Source organism: Poromitra crassiceps, assembly GCF_964638095.1.
Source record: "Poromitra crassiceps genome assembly, chromosome: 2".
Lineage (NCBI taxonomy): Eukaryota > Metazoa > Chordata > Actinopteri > Beryciformes > Melamphaidae > Poromitra > Poromitra crassiceps.
This window is the reverse complement of record NC_139624.1, coordinates 78,177,081-78,192,319: the sequence shown is the minus strand read 5'-3', so window position 1 is coordinate 78,192,319 and position 15,239 is coordinate 78,177,081. Positions and strand designations below refer to the sequence as shown.

The following is a 15,239-nucleotide window of genomic DNA, read 5'->3' as shown; positions in this document are numbered from 1 at the left end:
ATTATATCCTCATTACTGATGATTATTTATCAAACATCTCATTGTGTAAATATTTTGTGAAAGCACCGATATTGTCGCAATATCAATATTGAGGTATTTGGTCAAAAAATATTGTGATATTGATTTTGTCCATATCGCCCAGCCCTACTTAACGTGCACACCCTTACACTGTGTGTTTGGTAGCTGCTGGAGCGTGTGAAGATGCAGCTAGCGTCGTTCCTGGAAGACCCTCAGTACCAAGACCAGCACTCTTTACACATGGAGATCATCAGGACCTTTGGACGGGTCGGACCCAATGCAGAGCCACGCTTCAGAGATGAGTGTGAGGGAAAGACCAGAACAGAGACATAACACACACACACACACATTCATTGATGCATGCTTAAAGGGCCACTGTGCTGATTTTCAACCAGCTTTGTATTGTTACAAAATCAGTAGTATATGCATTATAATATACATTATATACATACATTATAATATAATATTATATATACTAGATATATATAATATTATTATTATTATTATATTCAATATATACTACTGAGAGCTCTGTGTTCATTCACAGAACCTCCTGCTCCAAATGATGTCATTTGGAGCAGTTTTGCCATGTTTACTATCACTATTACTACTGTATCATTATTGCTCTCTCTAAGTTCATTCACTGTGCTTCCTGCACAAATGAGTCATTTGGTGCAGGAAGTACTGCGAATGAACTGGGAGCTCTCTGTCGAGGCAAGATGGAAGGAAGTTAAAGAGATACTGCACACTTTCCACTTTTGTCTGCTGAAAATCAATGTATATACTGTAGGAATGTAGTAGTTTTGTTGATGAATGCAGGTCAAAATCCTGACAATTATTGTAAATTTTAGGAATTCTTCATGTTTTATCATTACCAATGCAGTTGAATCAAAACTCCACTTCTAGATTCAAATGTCCTCCATCTTCCTATTTGCTAAAATGGTTGATGGGATGTTGGCGGTTTGTGTCGTCAACAAACAACCGCCACCCACCTCCCCCACCAACGCCCCTCCCACCCACTCTATAAAAGCACCTGCACACCATGTGGCGCAGAGCAGACTGAAAAGAGGAGCTTTTTGAATATCATCATGTTGCTAAGTTGTTTCTGGTGATAGCCTGGTTTGCTCAGGAAAACATGATTATAACATTATAGTAAGCTACTATAGGGGAGATATATATATATATATATATATATACTGTATATATATACTGTATATATATATATATATAGATAGATAGATATAGATATATATATAGATAGATATATAGATAAATATGTGTTGGTTTTCTTTATAACTCCATGGTCACGTTTCAATAACAGTGTTAAACACATTGCATTGACCTGCTGGCTGGCTGGTGCTTCTGCGGGTCGTGTTCCCAGCTGGGAAGCCATATCACCTATGTTGTAATAGCCAGCCAAACCTTACAAAAATGTGTGAGTATTTTCCTTTGATGTAGATACAAAGGAGCGCTGGATCAGATTGTTGCAACACACATTGTAAAACTCGCTATTTGCAAAGATGGCTATGTGTGTCTCTGGGTCTCTCTCCCTTCTCCAGACTGTCCGCGCTCTCTCTGCACTGGACTGCAGACAGACAGCCTGCCCCGGCTCCCAGCATGACTGTCAGCCGAGGGATCCTCTGGAGGTCCCCGACGCGAGTAGCGATGCAATCTTTTCCTGAAATGCTGTAACGAGCGAATTACACAGTCGTTTGTATCTACATTAAACTGATATTCACATTTGTTTGTATTTTTTTATTGATTATTGGCTACAGTAGCAAAGCCACAGCCACGCTCCCTCCCTCTCACGTCTTTTAAGCGAGCGGAGCAGTCAGTTCGCCACGGAGGTTGGCGCTGAATGACACCTTGAACTCTTCAGAGCTCTCCCATTCGCTCTGCACTATCATGCCCTCCCCACCAGAGTTCATCCTATCAAAATGTGGAGTGGACAAATGTGGAGTGCATTTTTTTTATGTCAGAGCTGAGACCTCTGATTTGGGGGTGTTTAGTATCTCTTTAAACATTGTTCATTTGCATATACGTTGAAAATCGTCAAAGTCGCCCTCTGATATCTCTCTTTCCACTCACTTGGTCTTTCAATAGACCCTTCTCACTGGGGCCATTTTGTGTCGAAAAGGCAGGGTAAACACAGGTGCAAGCAAAACAATAATGAGGGTTTCCAACTTCCATGATTGGAATTTGGAAACCCTCATTAGTGTTTTGCTTGCACCTGTGTTTATTCTGCCTTTTCGACACAAAATGGCCCCCGTGAAAAGGGTCTATAACTCACACAGACACATCCAGAAATTCTGTATTACAAACCTGTTGTCGTTATGCTTCGTTCCTCCAGTCGTGCTGCCCCACCTTCACAAGCTAGCGCTGGCTAACAACAGCCAGGCGGTGGAGAACAAGAGGATTGACATCGCCACCCAGCTGTTTGAGGCTTACAGCGCCCTCTCCTGCTGCTGTATCCTTATATAATAATACTAACTTTATAATCAGATGTGGAGCGTTTATCAGCAGAAATGAGTGTGCTAAAATGCATTTGGTCTGCAAAGGAGTTGCTGTGAGTCACAAACAAAATACATTTTGGTGTCATACCATTTTTAAATGTTGCTTTACACGACCGCAATAATACAGTTATAACATTTTTGAAGTTATGGAAAAGTTTTTGAATTTAATTGTAAACTAAGTATGGGAACCCTGCTATCAGTATGCAGTGGTATTTTACGAGAATATAAACACATTCATCTCATTCCATACTGACAAATCTTACGAACCGGAGTTGAATATGTCTTCTGCATTTGATATCTTTGGTCAGGAGGAAATGTAACAACTTTTTCCATGGAATAGTTGGTTGATGTATCATTTCTACCCACTGAAGATAACAGATCAACTCTCATGAGTCACAATATATGGAAGCATTTCCTCCTCTGGTGTTTTATTTACTGTACTGTACTTCCTTACCTATTTGCTTATGTGTTTAGTCAGTTAGATTGTCAGCACATCGGATGAAGATACTTTCATTTTGTGCCAGGCTCATAAATTCTTAATGTAAAGGAAGACATTTTTACCGGTAAAAACAAAACAAAAAGAAGTGTGAATTGGGACCAATCTGGATCTTTTTTTATTACTATTATTTTAGGAAGATCTTAATTTCCAGGGTCCTCCTAATACTACTTATTTAATGTGTGGTGGCAGTTTGATAAACCTGTGGAGCTTTTTGTTTTTTTGTTGGGAGGGGGGGCTTAGCCCACGTGTCCCGAGAGGCCCGACTCACTCATGCATCTACTGTAACGATGTCTTTTCAACACATTGACTAGAGGTCTATGTGACTAGAGGTCTATGTGACTAGAGGTCTATGTGACTAGAGGTCTATGTGACTAGGTCTATGTGACTAGAGGTCTATGTGACTAGAGGTCTATGTGACTAGAGGTCTATGTGACTAGAGGTCTATGTGACTAGAGGTCTATGTGGAGGTTGGCTGGAGCTCAGCAGAGGGTTTTCAACACATTGACTAGAGGTCTATGTGGAGGTTGGCTGGAGCTCAGCAGAGGGTTTTCATAGCTGTCCTCCAGTGAGTCAGGGGGTCAGGAGGCCTTTAGAATAACTACGCTGGTCAGATGTGTCAGAAAGCCCAGTGCTGCGGCTCCACTGTGCGTGTGAGTGTGTTTTTGTGCATGTACACGTCTATCTGTGTGACATACTGTATCAACAGGGCTTTGGTCCATTTGTGTGTGTGTTTGCGTGCATGTGTGTGTGTGTGTGCCTGTGTGTGTTGGCAGTGTTTGCCTGTCCTGTTGGCAGGGGGAGAAAGGGAAAATAAGCTGCCTCCATTTTGGGGCTAGAGGTAATTACAGGGTTGGTTGAGCAAAGGAAAGGATGAGAGAGCGAGAGAGGAAGAAAAAAAGTGAACATCAAATCCAATCCATGGTTACAGTTCCCAGCATAGGCCTCGGGTCTGTATGCATACACGTGTTCTCTATCTGTGTGTGTGTGTGTGTGTGTGTGTGTGTGTGTGTGTCTCTCTCTCTCTACCTCTCTGTCTCTTTCTCCTTCTGTGTGACTCTCTCCTCTCCCAGCATAGGTCTTTGGTCTGGTATGCTGCATACACGTATACTCTCTCTCTCTCTCTAATTCAATAAGCTTTATTGGCATGACAGTTGTGCGTCTAACATTATTGCCAAAGCAAATGTGCACTGATAGTGCTCTCTCTATCTCTCTCTCCTGCACTGACTCATTTCTTCTCTCTCACACTATTCCTTTCCTGTCTCATTCTCCTCTTTCAGCACCCCATCCCCTCTGCCAGCCCCCCCTCCTCCACCCCAACACACACACACACACACACGTAGCAGGCAGCTGGTGTGAGGTTGGGGCCTGTGGCTCTTCGTCAGGCTGTGTTTGGCAGTGCAGTAGTGTCCAGGAGGTATGGCCCTCTAACCTCAGCGTCTTGCACTCCCACTGCACTGCCTTCTCTTGTAATCAGCGTGGCGAGCTCTGACATTTTACATTCACATCCCTAAAAATATATCTCTGTTCATCGTGCCCCATATAGCTCCACATGCACACACCAGTCTGGTGCTTGCCTGGGTCCACACCTTCCAATCCACCCAGTTGAGTTGGCTGCTTGGAATGGAGTGTAACGCCGAGTTGACATTTCAGTCTGATATCAGGCTATTCACGTGCCATACAGTTTGTTTTAGCCATGGCCGTAACTACCATTGAGTGCACCGAGGTCATGACCTCGGTATTTTCAACAACAACAAAAAATAGCCCCGCCCCCCAGATCTATTAATCTGCCATTCATGTTTTAAAGCCCTCATAAATAGTGACATAGTTGATCAGAAATGCAACAATTTGCTTCCTCTCTGTGTGCTCTATAGAAGGAAGAGACATCACTCTCATCACAGCGTTCACATTTTGCATTGGGACAGTTCTATTGAAGTGAATGGGGCAGGCATGGAAGTCCCACTATAACCATCAGACAGAATCTGTGTTGTTTCACCTTTGATTGAAAAATGCTTAATTGCTTCCACAGATTGCAAAATTTGAACGCTGTGATGTGAGTGATGTATTTTCCTTCCTTATAGGTTCCTTGTCTGTTTGTCAATCAAGGCTAATGCTGGGTTAACAATTCATGAATTTGCTATGGGGACTGCCTGGAACCCTCTCAAGCACAACAACAATAACAATAACAACACATTTGTAGTGTAATAGTAAATTGTAACTTATGGTGTAATAATATAGTACTTTGGCAAGAGAGACAAGTAAGGAGTCACAGAGAAAGGGACAGGCAGTGAATACAGATGGTGAGACAGAACAAAGAGAAGATGAGAGAGAAACGAACAGACAGAATTTGAAGGCAGAGACAAGATATGAGAAAGAGGGAGCAGGTTATGGATAGGGTTGTCCCGATACCACTTTTTTGCTGACCAAGTACGAGTACGAGTACTGACATCTGGGTACTCGCCGATACCGAATACCGATACCGAGTATTTAATTCGTGGTCGACAACGTGTTTTTGTTACACCTTATGGTTAATTAAAAGATAACTTTTCAAGATTATGGGTTTTAGTGATTTTCTTTAGTATATATTATCTGCAGAAGTAGGCTACCTAGTTTTCGCAAGACCACACAAATTTCGCATAATGGGTATCACCTATACTTGATAGTCTCTTCTCTTGATGCCTTATGAAACAAAAGTTTCCCATTAAATAAGGAAATAAGGTTTCCAATTAAATAAAGAAGTATGCTATGAATCAACCTTTAAACCACATAGCTGTGCATCTCCTTTGTATTTGTTCTGCTGGTCTATTTTCATTCAAACATTAAAATAGAGGTTCCTTGTGTTCTCATGTTCATTATGTTGGGTCTCGTAGTTAGATTACTACTTTAATGTTGATTGTAAAAACAAACTTTATCGTGCTTTTATTTTGAAGGCGAAACGGACATTTGCGGACATTAACGTTACGTTCCACTTTTTAAATGTTAAGGCAGTATGGATTACGGGACACGTAGCATGTATTACAACGATCTGGTAAGCCTTTGCTTGTTCCACAGCACTGTGTTGTCTGCTAGAAGAGCAACTAATGTTAACCTGTAAGTTGAACAGAAAGTGTTTTAGCTTGTTGCAGGCTACGCGGCTAACTGCAGAGCTAATCCGTTAGACAGTGAATAGGCGAGCGAAGCGGTGCAGGCTGTAGCTCACTCAGCTGATTACTGACCTGATAGCTTTGTATTTGCGCTCCAGGCAGAGATGCAAACAAACAGGCTGTTATAGTGAAGCTTCTCTGCATGCATTAACAGCTGTGTGAGCCTGACGCTGGCTTGCTACGTTGAGGTTAATGTCACGTTGCATGCTCTAGGTGTAAAGTGGTATCGGGCACGCGGCCGTGTCAGTATCGGGCAAGTACGAGTACAGCAAAATAGGCCAGTATCGGCTCCGATACCGATACTGGCATCGGTATCGGGCCATCTCTAGTTATGGAAAGCACAGAGACACAGAAAAGGACGCTGAGAGAAAGAGCACCGGAGGAGACACATGGAAAAGAGAGACCAGACAAGCAGAGCCACAGCACAGTAAAGATGATATTAATCTAATGTGAATATAAAGTGGTGTGTGTCATTATTTATAGATCTAGCCTCATAATTTGGCTCTCAAAGTGCACCAGATTGAGGCATATTACTTTCAAGTTTAAAGTGCTAAAATGACCTATTTTGGTGAAATACAATAAGTGCCAGAATGTTGCAGAATCCGAATAACTTTATTGATCCCCGAGGGGAAATTGAGTCATGCTACATTTGCTCACACTCAGGTAGGGAAAAATATAAACATCGGAATATTATAAGATATCATATGGGGCATAAAACAATAAAAAAGAAGTTATGTAGCCTACATAGCAGGGATACTCAACTTGCTTTGCCCGGGGGCCACTTTTGTGAAATGATAGGAGGCCAGGGGCCAGTTAATAAACAAACAATATACATTTTTCTGTCGCGGATTGTAGTTTTTTGTGGCGTCAGTTGGAGTTTAGTCTGACAATGTTGTGCACACCGAATAGTTAGGTTAAGTTAGTTGGGTGAAGTACATACTGTACATAAGTGCCTGGGTAGCGAGTAGATGGCGGTATTTGACAATTTAACTGGAGCTCAGCCAAACTTTATTTCACGTTAGTTATTATTCACAATGAAAACTAATGGTCGGGGGGCCACTCTGCACCCTGTCGCGGGCCGCATCTGGCCCCCGGGCCATAAGTTGAGTATCACTGCTATATAGAATAAAGTGTCACAAAGATTGATTGATTTTATTTATGGATATAGAAGACGACAAAATCCAAAGGATGACATGTAAAAGTATGAACAATTATTTCCAACATGGACCTTGTCTTATAAATATGTGCCTTCTCCTACAGTACAATCCATATCAAGTAGCGTTTAGTAAAACATTTAAATGTGTGAGGTACATGATATTTTCTTATATATACTGTATAGCAGTGTCAGTCAAATGTACTCCGTAACAGTGTGGATTATTGGATTTTCGCACAATTTGCAGTATTTAGCAGTTATTGCACATTGAGGTTTATTGCACAGATCAGATATACATGATCAAAAGTCTGTTTTTGATTTGTGGAGAGAGTCCAAGGCTATATAATTATAATATATATATAATTGACTGACTCAGAGTGTCTGACGCGCTCTCTGAGGGAGGAGTTCAAGAGTTTCATGTCCACGGGCAGGAATGAGTTCCTGTGGTGCATCTGGGTGGAATCAGTCTTGCACTGAAAGTGCTCCTGTGTTCCACCAGCTCGTCATGGAGTGGGTGGGAGATGTTGTCCATGATGGAACGTAACTTGGACAGCATCCTCCTCTCTGACACTGCTGTCAGAGAGCTCAGCTCCAGCCCCACCACGTCCCTGGCCTTGTGGATCAGTTTGTAGAGTCTGTTGGCGTCCGCTGCCCTCAGCCTGCTGCCCCAACACACGACAGCAAACAGGAAGGCACTAGCCACCACAAACTCATAAAACATCCTCAGCATTGTCCGGCATATGTTGAAGGACCTCAGCCTTCTCAGAAAGTAGAGACAGTTAGCGCCTCCTCTGGTCAGTCGGGGCGCCTGTCCAGTCCGGGGCAGAAGGGAACTGGTCGGAATAGCGTGATCCTCCTACGTGCTATGTCCTGCCGGTGAAGCTCCCCGCTGTCAGGTGAAAAGAAGCGGCTGGCAATGGCGCATGTGTCAGAGAAAGCATGGTGCTAGTCTGCGGCTCTCCCCAGATCGGCAGAGGGTGGAGCAGCAGGGGGAAATTGACCAAATACAATTGGGGAGAAAATGTGGGGGCAATCAGAAAAAAAGTAGAGACGGCGTTGGGCCTTCTTGTAGAGGGCTTCAGTGTTCTTAGCCCAGCCAAGTTTATTGTCAAAGTACACTCCCAGCGTTGGCCTGACGCAGCCATCTCGCGAGAGAATCCAGCTGGCTTGCAAGGTTAACTCCCAGGTACAGTACTTGTAATCCTCCACAATGTCCAGACTGAGCCCATGGATGGAAACAGGGGTCACTGGTGACCTCCTCAGGTCCACAACCAGTTCCTTTGTCTTTGTTACATTGAGCTGCAGGTGGTTTTGCTCGCCACCATGTGATAAAGTTTCCCACCACAGCCCGATATTAAGATTAGATTTAGACAGTCAAACAAATGTATTTGAAAGTGAATTTTGTGCTTTTCAGGGACAGTCAGGTTCCAACCTTACCCGAAACTAAGCTAGTTTCAGGTAAGCAACAGCTGGCTAGTTACAGTAAACTCGCTTAACAATTTGCCCCTGAATGGCATTTTAAACTCTTCGTTTAAAGTGGCATTTCCTTGTTGGTCCTTTCCTTAACATCCTGTGTGCAGTCATCTCTGAGGAGCTGATGGTCAACCACTTCCTGCCTGGCCTCAGGTGTCTCCGGGCTGACATGGAGCAGCTCTCCCCTGAGCATGAGGTCAAAACACACACACCCTCTCTCTCTCTCTCTCTACATACACTGAAATGGCACACAGTCTCTCATTCTGTCTCTCACTCAAGGGGATCTCATACACATGCTCATACAGTAATGGCAAAGACAGACAGTCTGACTCTCTTATCTCTCACTCACACACACTCATACACACACCTCTACTGTATCTATCTGTGTGTCAGAATCTCATGGGAACCATTTTCATGTGAGCTTTATCCATGGCGACTAAAAATCAGCTGACTCCAAATTTCCCTTTTCTCTCTAGGCATCCAGTCACTGTGTAAAGTCTGCATACAGTGTCAAATAAATGCAGTCTCATTAAAACATCACTGCTTGAAGTACAGACGTTTAGGTGGAAGCATTTGAAAATTTGCGACAGCCAACCGTCTGTTTTAAGAGACTACATGAATAAAGCCCACATTCATAGATGGAAAGGCATAAAACACTCACTCATTTACAGTGTGTCTGTCTGCATGTTCTATTTCACATTGGTGTTTTGGACCATTTTCCAAAGGTGACATTTCAAGCCAGCCTGTCTGATTCATGCTTTCCACAGGTCATTCTGAGCTCTATGATCAAGGAGGGTGAGATCAAGGTGGAAAACAGAGGAATTGGAGATGCGCAAGGGTGAGAACACACACAAACGTGCGCGCACACACACACACACACACGCGAGCATGCACGCATACCCTATTAAATAATTTGCAAAATATGGGGTTTATTACTATAGAAGCAATGACTCAACAATTGGTCCGACAAGTGTTTCCTATTTATGAGGTAGTGATGACGAGAGAGAAAGAGAAGTAACAGGGTGGAGTGTGAGGGTACAGGCAGAGGGCAGACGACAAGGATGCAGTAGAGGAAGCCACTAAGCACTCGCAGTGTTGGGACTGGGCCCATAGTGTGGGTTTAGTCTCTTGGGAAAGACCAGGGGCCTGTTGGGGAAGAGAGGAACCATTTAAGTGTTGGAACCACACCCGTTATGTGGGCATCTTCAGAGGGAGAGAGGAGTAGAGGTGGTTTTGGTGAAGTTATTAAGAGAGTTGGGACACAAGCCACAAAGTGGGTGTCTTTTAAAAGATGTTTCCCCATCTTGTGAACATGTGTTTCTGGCTCATTAAAAAGAGAAGTGTATCTGCTTGTCTGTGTCTATGCGGGTGTGTGCATGTGTGTGTCTACAGTATGTGTGTGTGTGTGTGTGTGTGTGTGTGTGTGTGTGTGTGTGTGTGTGTGTGTGTGTGTGTGTGTGTGTGTGTGTGTGTGTGTACACACACACATGAACACAGTGCATGCGTTCCTCCAGAACTTCAGTTAAACCCTGAGGTTAGACTCTCTATGCTCGTGCCGAGTTACATTTCCGTCTTTCATTTTGGTATGTCAACTCTTCCTGCAAACTCTGCCATTGATAACTTGGTTCTTTATTTTCACAGCCTTGTGTGCAGCTTTTTGTAAGCCTCAGTTGATTCCGCTTTTACTTCCTGTAATTAAATATTAGCCAAACCCCAACTGCTTTCTGGATGATAATCTATTTGTTTTCCCGCTAAAACCAGAACTTTTCTTATCAGGAAGCGTTGGCATCTTTTGAAACCTTGTTGATTTGTCATACTGTAACAGTATTTTATACTGTAAGATATACTGTAAGAATATTTGTATAAAACTTTGTGGGTAGATGCTTCTGGTATTCATCAGCTGCAGTGAGAACAGTTACTTTTTGAATAGGTGTTATCTCACTACTCCAGTGTATTAAAATTGCAGCAATTCCATCCAAAATGGGATTTCCACCTTTTAAAGAAATAACACATTTTGCAAAGGGATTGACACATTTAAAAAGGTTGGTAGGCCACTCAAATCCTTGGCTGACAATGACAAATGATAATATAATAATACTTAATGATAATTCTAAAGCCCCCTTCCGGTCTATTTTGTCACAAGATAGTTCAAATGTTTCTGAGTCATGTCTGACAATGTTGATTAGCCATACTGTTCGCCAAATATTGTTTTGGTAAATAGCTTAATTTTGTGCTTAAGTTCAAAAGTTAAGTTAGTTGCTAAAATGGGAAGATCATCTATGACTATAAACGGAATTCAATTCTGAGTGAGTGCGAGCTGGCATGTTAACTAGCTAGCGGTTAGCTGCGTTAGCCCGCTGCCTGCTGCTGCAACAACCTTCGTCAGGCTCAAAACACTAGCTCGTTAACCATTTTCGAGTCACGCTGTTTCCATGGGGCAGTCAGTTTTGAAATCTGTTGCCCGGTTGTTGAGATGTCCACAATAATCCAGCTATTTCTTTCGAAGACAATACTGTTTTCGGCGTAGCTTAGGTTGTTTTTCCGTAACTCCTTATTGGTCTTAATGGTCTATCTTACGCAAATAGCGGAGCACAGAATCAGATGATGTGCGACTTTATAGCAGGCACTCCTAGAATGTTTGAAAGAGAACGCCGACCGCTATAGAGGTACAGTAGGAACACTGACTGAAGGGGGGCTCTAAGGATGGATAAAAGCCAGAATTTGCCCAGTCAACAAGTTCCACAGGGCCACAGCATGGACTCCCTAAAGTCACTCACATCAGAGCGGAGTTAATTTTGGGATCCAGTGTTCGTCCTCCTGTTGAGCAATGCGAGCAAAGTCGTTTGGCAGCGTGCTGCTGTGTCTGTGCTGCAGTCTGAATCCCAACTAACTGAAAAGAGGAACTGAACCAACCGTTGGCCTGTAAAAGTCAGGAGGGGCTGTGTTGGCAAACAGCATGTCCCTTCTGAAGTAACAGTAGAGTGACTTACCCGCATAAAAACACGTTAAAAAACGCATAAAAAAAGTAGATAAATGCCATATGCTGGTCGGCAGTTAGTGTAGGGTTGTTGCTATGTTTTTGTTTGTTTCCCCCCATTCATTATAGTGTTTCCAGTCCTGTTAGTATAGAAGCGGTAAGTCTTCTTGCATTCTGATTGCAGAATCACGGACAAATTCTCTGGAAGCTGAACCTGTATGTTCTGCTTTTCCGTTATTCCCTCTAGCTCCGTGTCCATCGCGTCCAGCTTGGTGGGCGAAGACGCCAAGACAAAGTTCCTGAGCAAGATGGGTCAGCTGACCACCTCCGGCGCCATGCTGGCCAACGTCTTCCAGAGAAAGAAGTGATCGCTCGATCCCACCGCCCACCGCACTTGTCCCACCGCACCTGTCCCGTGAGCTAGTCTGCTCCGCCTGGGACCGCCCCGGGGCGCATGTCATAGGGGAGCATCCCATCTCACTGGCACGGGGGAAAAATGTGATCGAAATACAATCGTTTCAACTTAAAATCACATGAAAACCCGTGCACTGGGTATTTGTATGCGAGGAATGAAGGCTTGCTGAATGTTATAAATTGACTTTAATGTCCGGTGCGGCTGGCTTCTTTGTGATTATCCGTTGAAGCGTGATATTTTTCCCAGTGAAGGCTGAGGTTTTCTCCTCTGCTCGTTGCCTCTCCGTAACTCTTAATCATGATGAAGGCGTTGTCAAGGAGCAGGCAGTTGCGTTCATGCGTCAGTGTTGTTAACATTGTCATTTTAAGTGCGAGAGGGGGAGACAGAGGAAGAAACATAGCTGTATTGAGATTCACCCACAGTTATAACAAGGTTTTCCTAGACATTTTACGGAAAAAGCCCAGGTTCTAAACTTGAACGTGACACCGTTGAATTTAGTTTTCAGCCGAGCACTTCTTGTCTCAGAGGAGCTTCACTCGTCTTGAGGAAACTAAACTCTTGGTCCGGCCTACTGGATTTCATTTAGAATTTTAAACGGGCGCCATTTTGGAGCCAAAGGTTCTACGACAATTGCAGTCATTTTCCATGTGAGGTTGTATGTTGACATGCAGTTGTGTGGAACGCTTGGGCCTCAAAATGGCGGGCAGTGTGTCTGACTCTGTACAGCTCAGAAAGCATCACCTACTTGAAGTAAAAATAATATAAAAAATATCGTCTTGCCTTTATTTCGTCAAAGTCTGTCTCTGGTTTTTGTTTTGATAGCTTCTATTTTATAACTTATTTATGTCTTAATGAAGAAGAAAAAAACATACTTTATTCCAACCTCCAAAGAAATTTGCACTTCACTTTGTTATTTTGTTCTTTATAATATAGTATTTTTTTTGTTTTGTTTTTAATTCAGAGTCGTATACGTAAAAAGGAACATTATCACTACCGTTACTGATGCGTTTTTCCGTTGGTCTGTTTTGGCAATGTGAAGCTGAAGAGAACACTGATCATGATTCCCTCCCTATCCGTTGTGTCTTGGCTCTCTGTGTTGCAGTGTTTCTGATAACTACCTTTTCTTTTTTCTTTTTTCTTCTAAAATGGTTAATCTTGGTTCTCGGGTTTTTTGTTTATTTTTTATTCATTTCCTTTTTGTTTTTGGATTATGCTCCAAGAGAAACAGTAAATAACTGTATCATACACTGAATTGAGGGTGGTACCCATACTATGTATATTTGAAATTGGTGTCATGGTGTAATAAATGATGGAGATCAGTTGTGTATTTAAATAGACTTCTCTGTGCTCTTTACTCTGTGCTCTCATTGAATGCATGTCCTTGGCTCAAACAAGAGACTTTATACTGTATGTGAATGCATTGTGTAGAAATGTTGGAAAAAACATCCGGAGTTTTAATTGCTGTTGATGGTTCAAAGTGTCGACAGGTGCTGAAGGCCGTAAAACTAAGCCATTGAACAGACAGACACACACTCCTTCTATCCCGACCCCTATACCCCAAGCCTTTGATGTAACTGCCTATTGTCTGGTTAGTACAACAAACCAAAGTCCATCTTATGGGACATTCCCTACAATTTAGCCCGATTCCCGAATATATCTAGAAATAAAAGTAACCAACAGATCTGCCCTCATGTTCCACTACCTTTAAATTAAACTTAAATCCCTTTAGGAAATTAGTATCTATTATTTTACCTGGTATCAGTAATCTAGTGCAGATTTTACATAATCAAAAAGAGACTATTGGCCATGGGTGGCAGTTAGACCGGTAACCAGTGCTTTTACAACATTACCGGTAATTAAAAGACTATTCATCTCTTGTTGGCAAGGAGCAACAAGCAGAAAAAACACAACAGAAAATCTGTTTGTGGAGAAATTAGTGTTTTGAATAGCTACGATCTGGACAGCCCTGGTTGTATTGCAGTGGAATCCAGTATAGGTAAATGTAAATGGGTCAGGCCGGGCCCACGGAGGCACTGTCAATATTGGCGCTAATTTAGTGGTTGATGATTATGGGAGTTAACTAACACCCCTGATAAAGGACAGTATTTGCATATTCAGGCTAATATTCAACCATCACCACTGATAACTCACCAGGTGGACAAATAGAATTGATACGCTTCAGGACTGTTAGCTGGCAGTGGGGGGCGTGGCTGCGTTTGAGTGAGAGTGTGTGTGTGTGTGTGTGTTCATCCCATTCCTGTATGTAGAGATGTGTGTGCCAGATGTCTGAAGTCTGGGTGATTTGCATAGCAGTGAAGTTTTGTTCTTCCTGTATCAAAACAACTCGACGCCTGCCAAGACCCTCGCATGCCAAACTGATTGTTAACTTTTCATGGATGTGTGTGTGTACTTTTAGTGCATCTCTGCTTCAAGTGGGGTGTGCTTGTATGTATGCCAGCTTGCATGTGTACTGCATGGATATCTGGGTATGAAGCTGTATTTCTGAATGTTTATGTGTTTGTATGTTTGTGAGCATTCATGGGCTGAGGAGGCGTGTGCAGAGAAATGGCGTCGAGGCGGCAGCTCTTACTCATAAGTGACTGCATGTGAGTCACAGAATCACGTCTGTTTCCAAAGCAAGCGGGCAGGACCAGAACTGCAGATCCAAACCTAAAACCACCGGAACATGGTGGCTCGGCTTTCAACTTGTTATTCCTCTTTGTTCTGTGTGAGAGAGAGACATACTGCATGTATCTGCATGAGTACTAGTATATGTGCATGCTTTTATACTGTATTTAACTCCGTGTGTTGAAGGGGTACTGTGCCTAGCCCTTGAAGCCGTGTCCAAAAACATGGTACCAGAACCCCAGAACAGGCTGTGGCTGTCTTCTTCTATGGAATGAGTGTGTGTGTTTTATGTTAATGGCAACCATCCGGTGGCTTATAGCGTGTGTCTGTGTGTGTGTTTAGAATAGGCCTACTTCATGAACTCTGACTTGTGATGAGCAACACAGCTAACACTACACTCAGATCTACACAATCTCACTGACC

At 42.9% G+C, this 15,239-nt stretch overlaps 1 protein-coding gene across 5 annotated transcripts in view; it reads left to right on the top strand.

The window, feature by feature from the left end:
• The window catches only part of relch (RAB11 binding and LisH domain, coiled-coil and HEAT repeat containing), an 85,898-nt gene extending 72,393 nt beyond the window's left edge, over positions 1-13,505 (top strand). For 2 of the 5 annotated variants that reach the window (XM_083651506.1, XM_083651505.1), the window contains exons 26-30: positions 184-322; positions 2,369-2,485; positions 8,904-8,992; positions 9,564-9,634; positions 12,021-13,505. In XM_083651506.1, the coding sequence (XP_083507632.1) occupies positions 184-322; positions 2,369-2,485; positions 8,904-8,992; positions 9,564-9,634; positions 12,021-12,141 (537 nt within the window). In that variant the 3' untranslated portion in view covers positions 12,142-13,505. Of the gene's footprint in view, positions 1-183; positions 323-1,577; positions 1,822-2,368; positions 2,491-8,903; positions 8,993-9,563; positions 9,635-12,020 lie in introns of those variants that run through there. The other 3 variants (XM_083651509.1, XM_083651507.1, XM_083651508.1) reach the window with 2 other exon arrangements.
• The last annotated feature ends 1,734 nt before the right edge of the window (positions 13,506-15,239 follow it).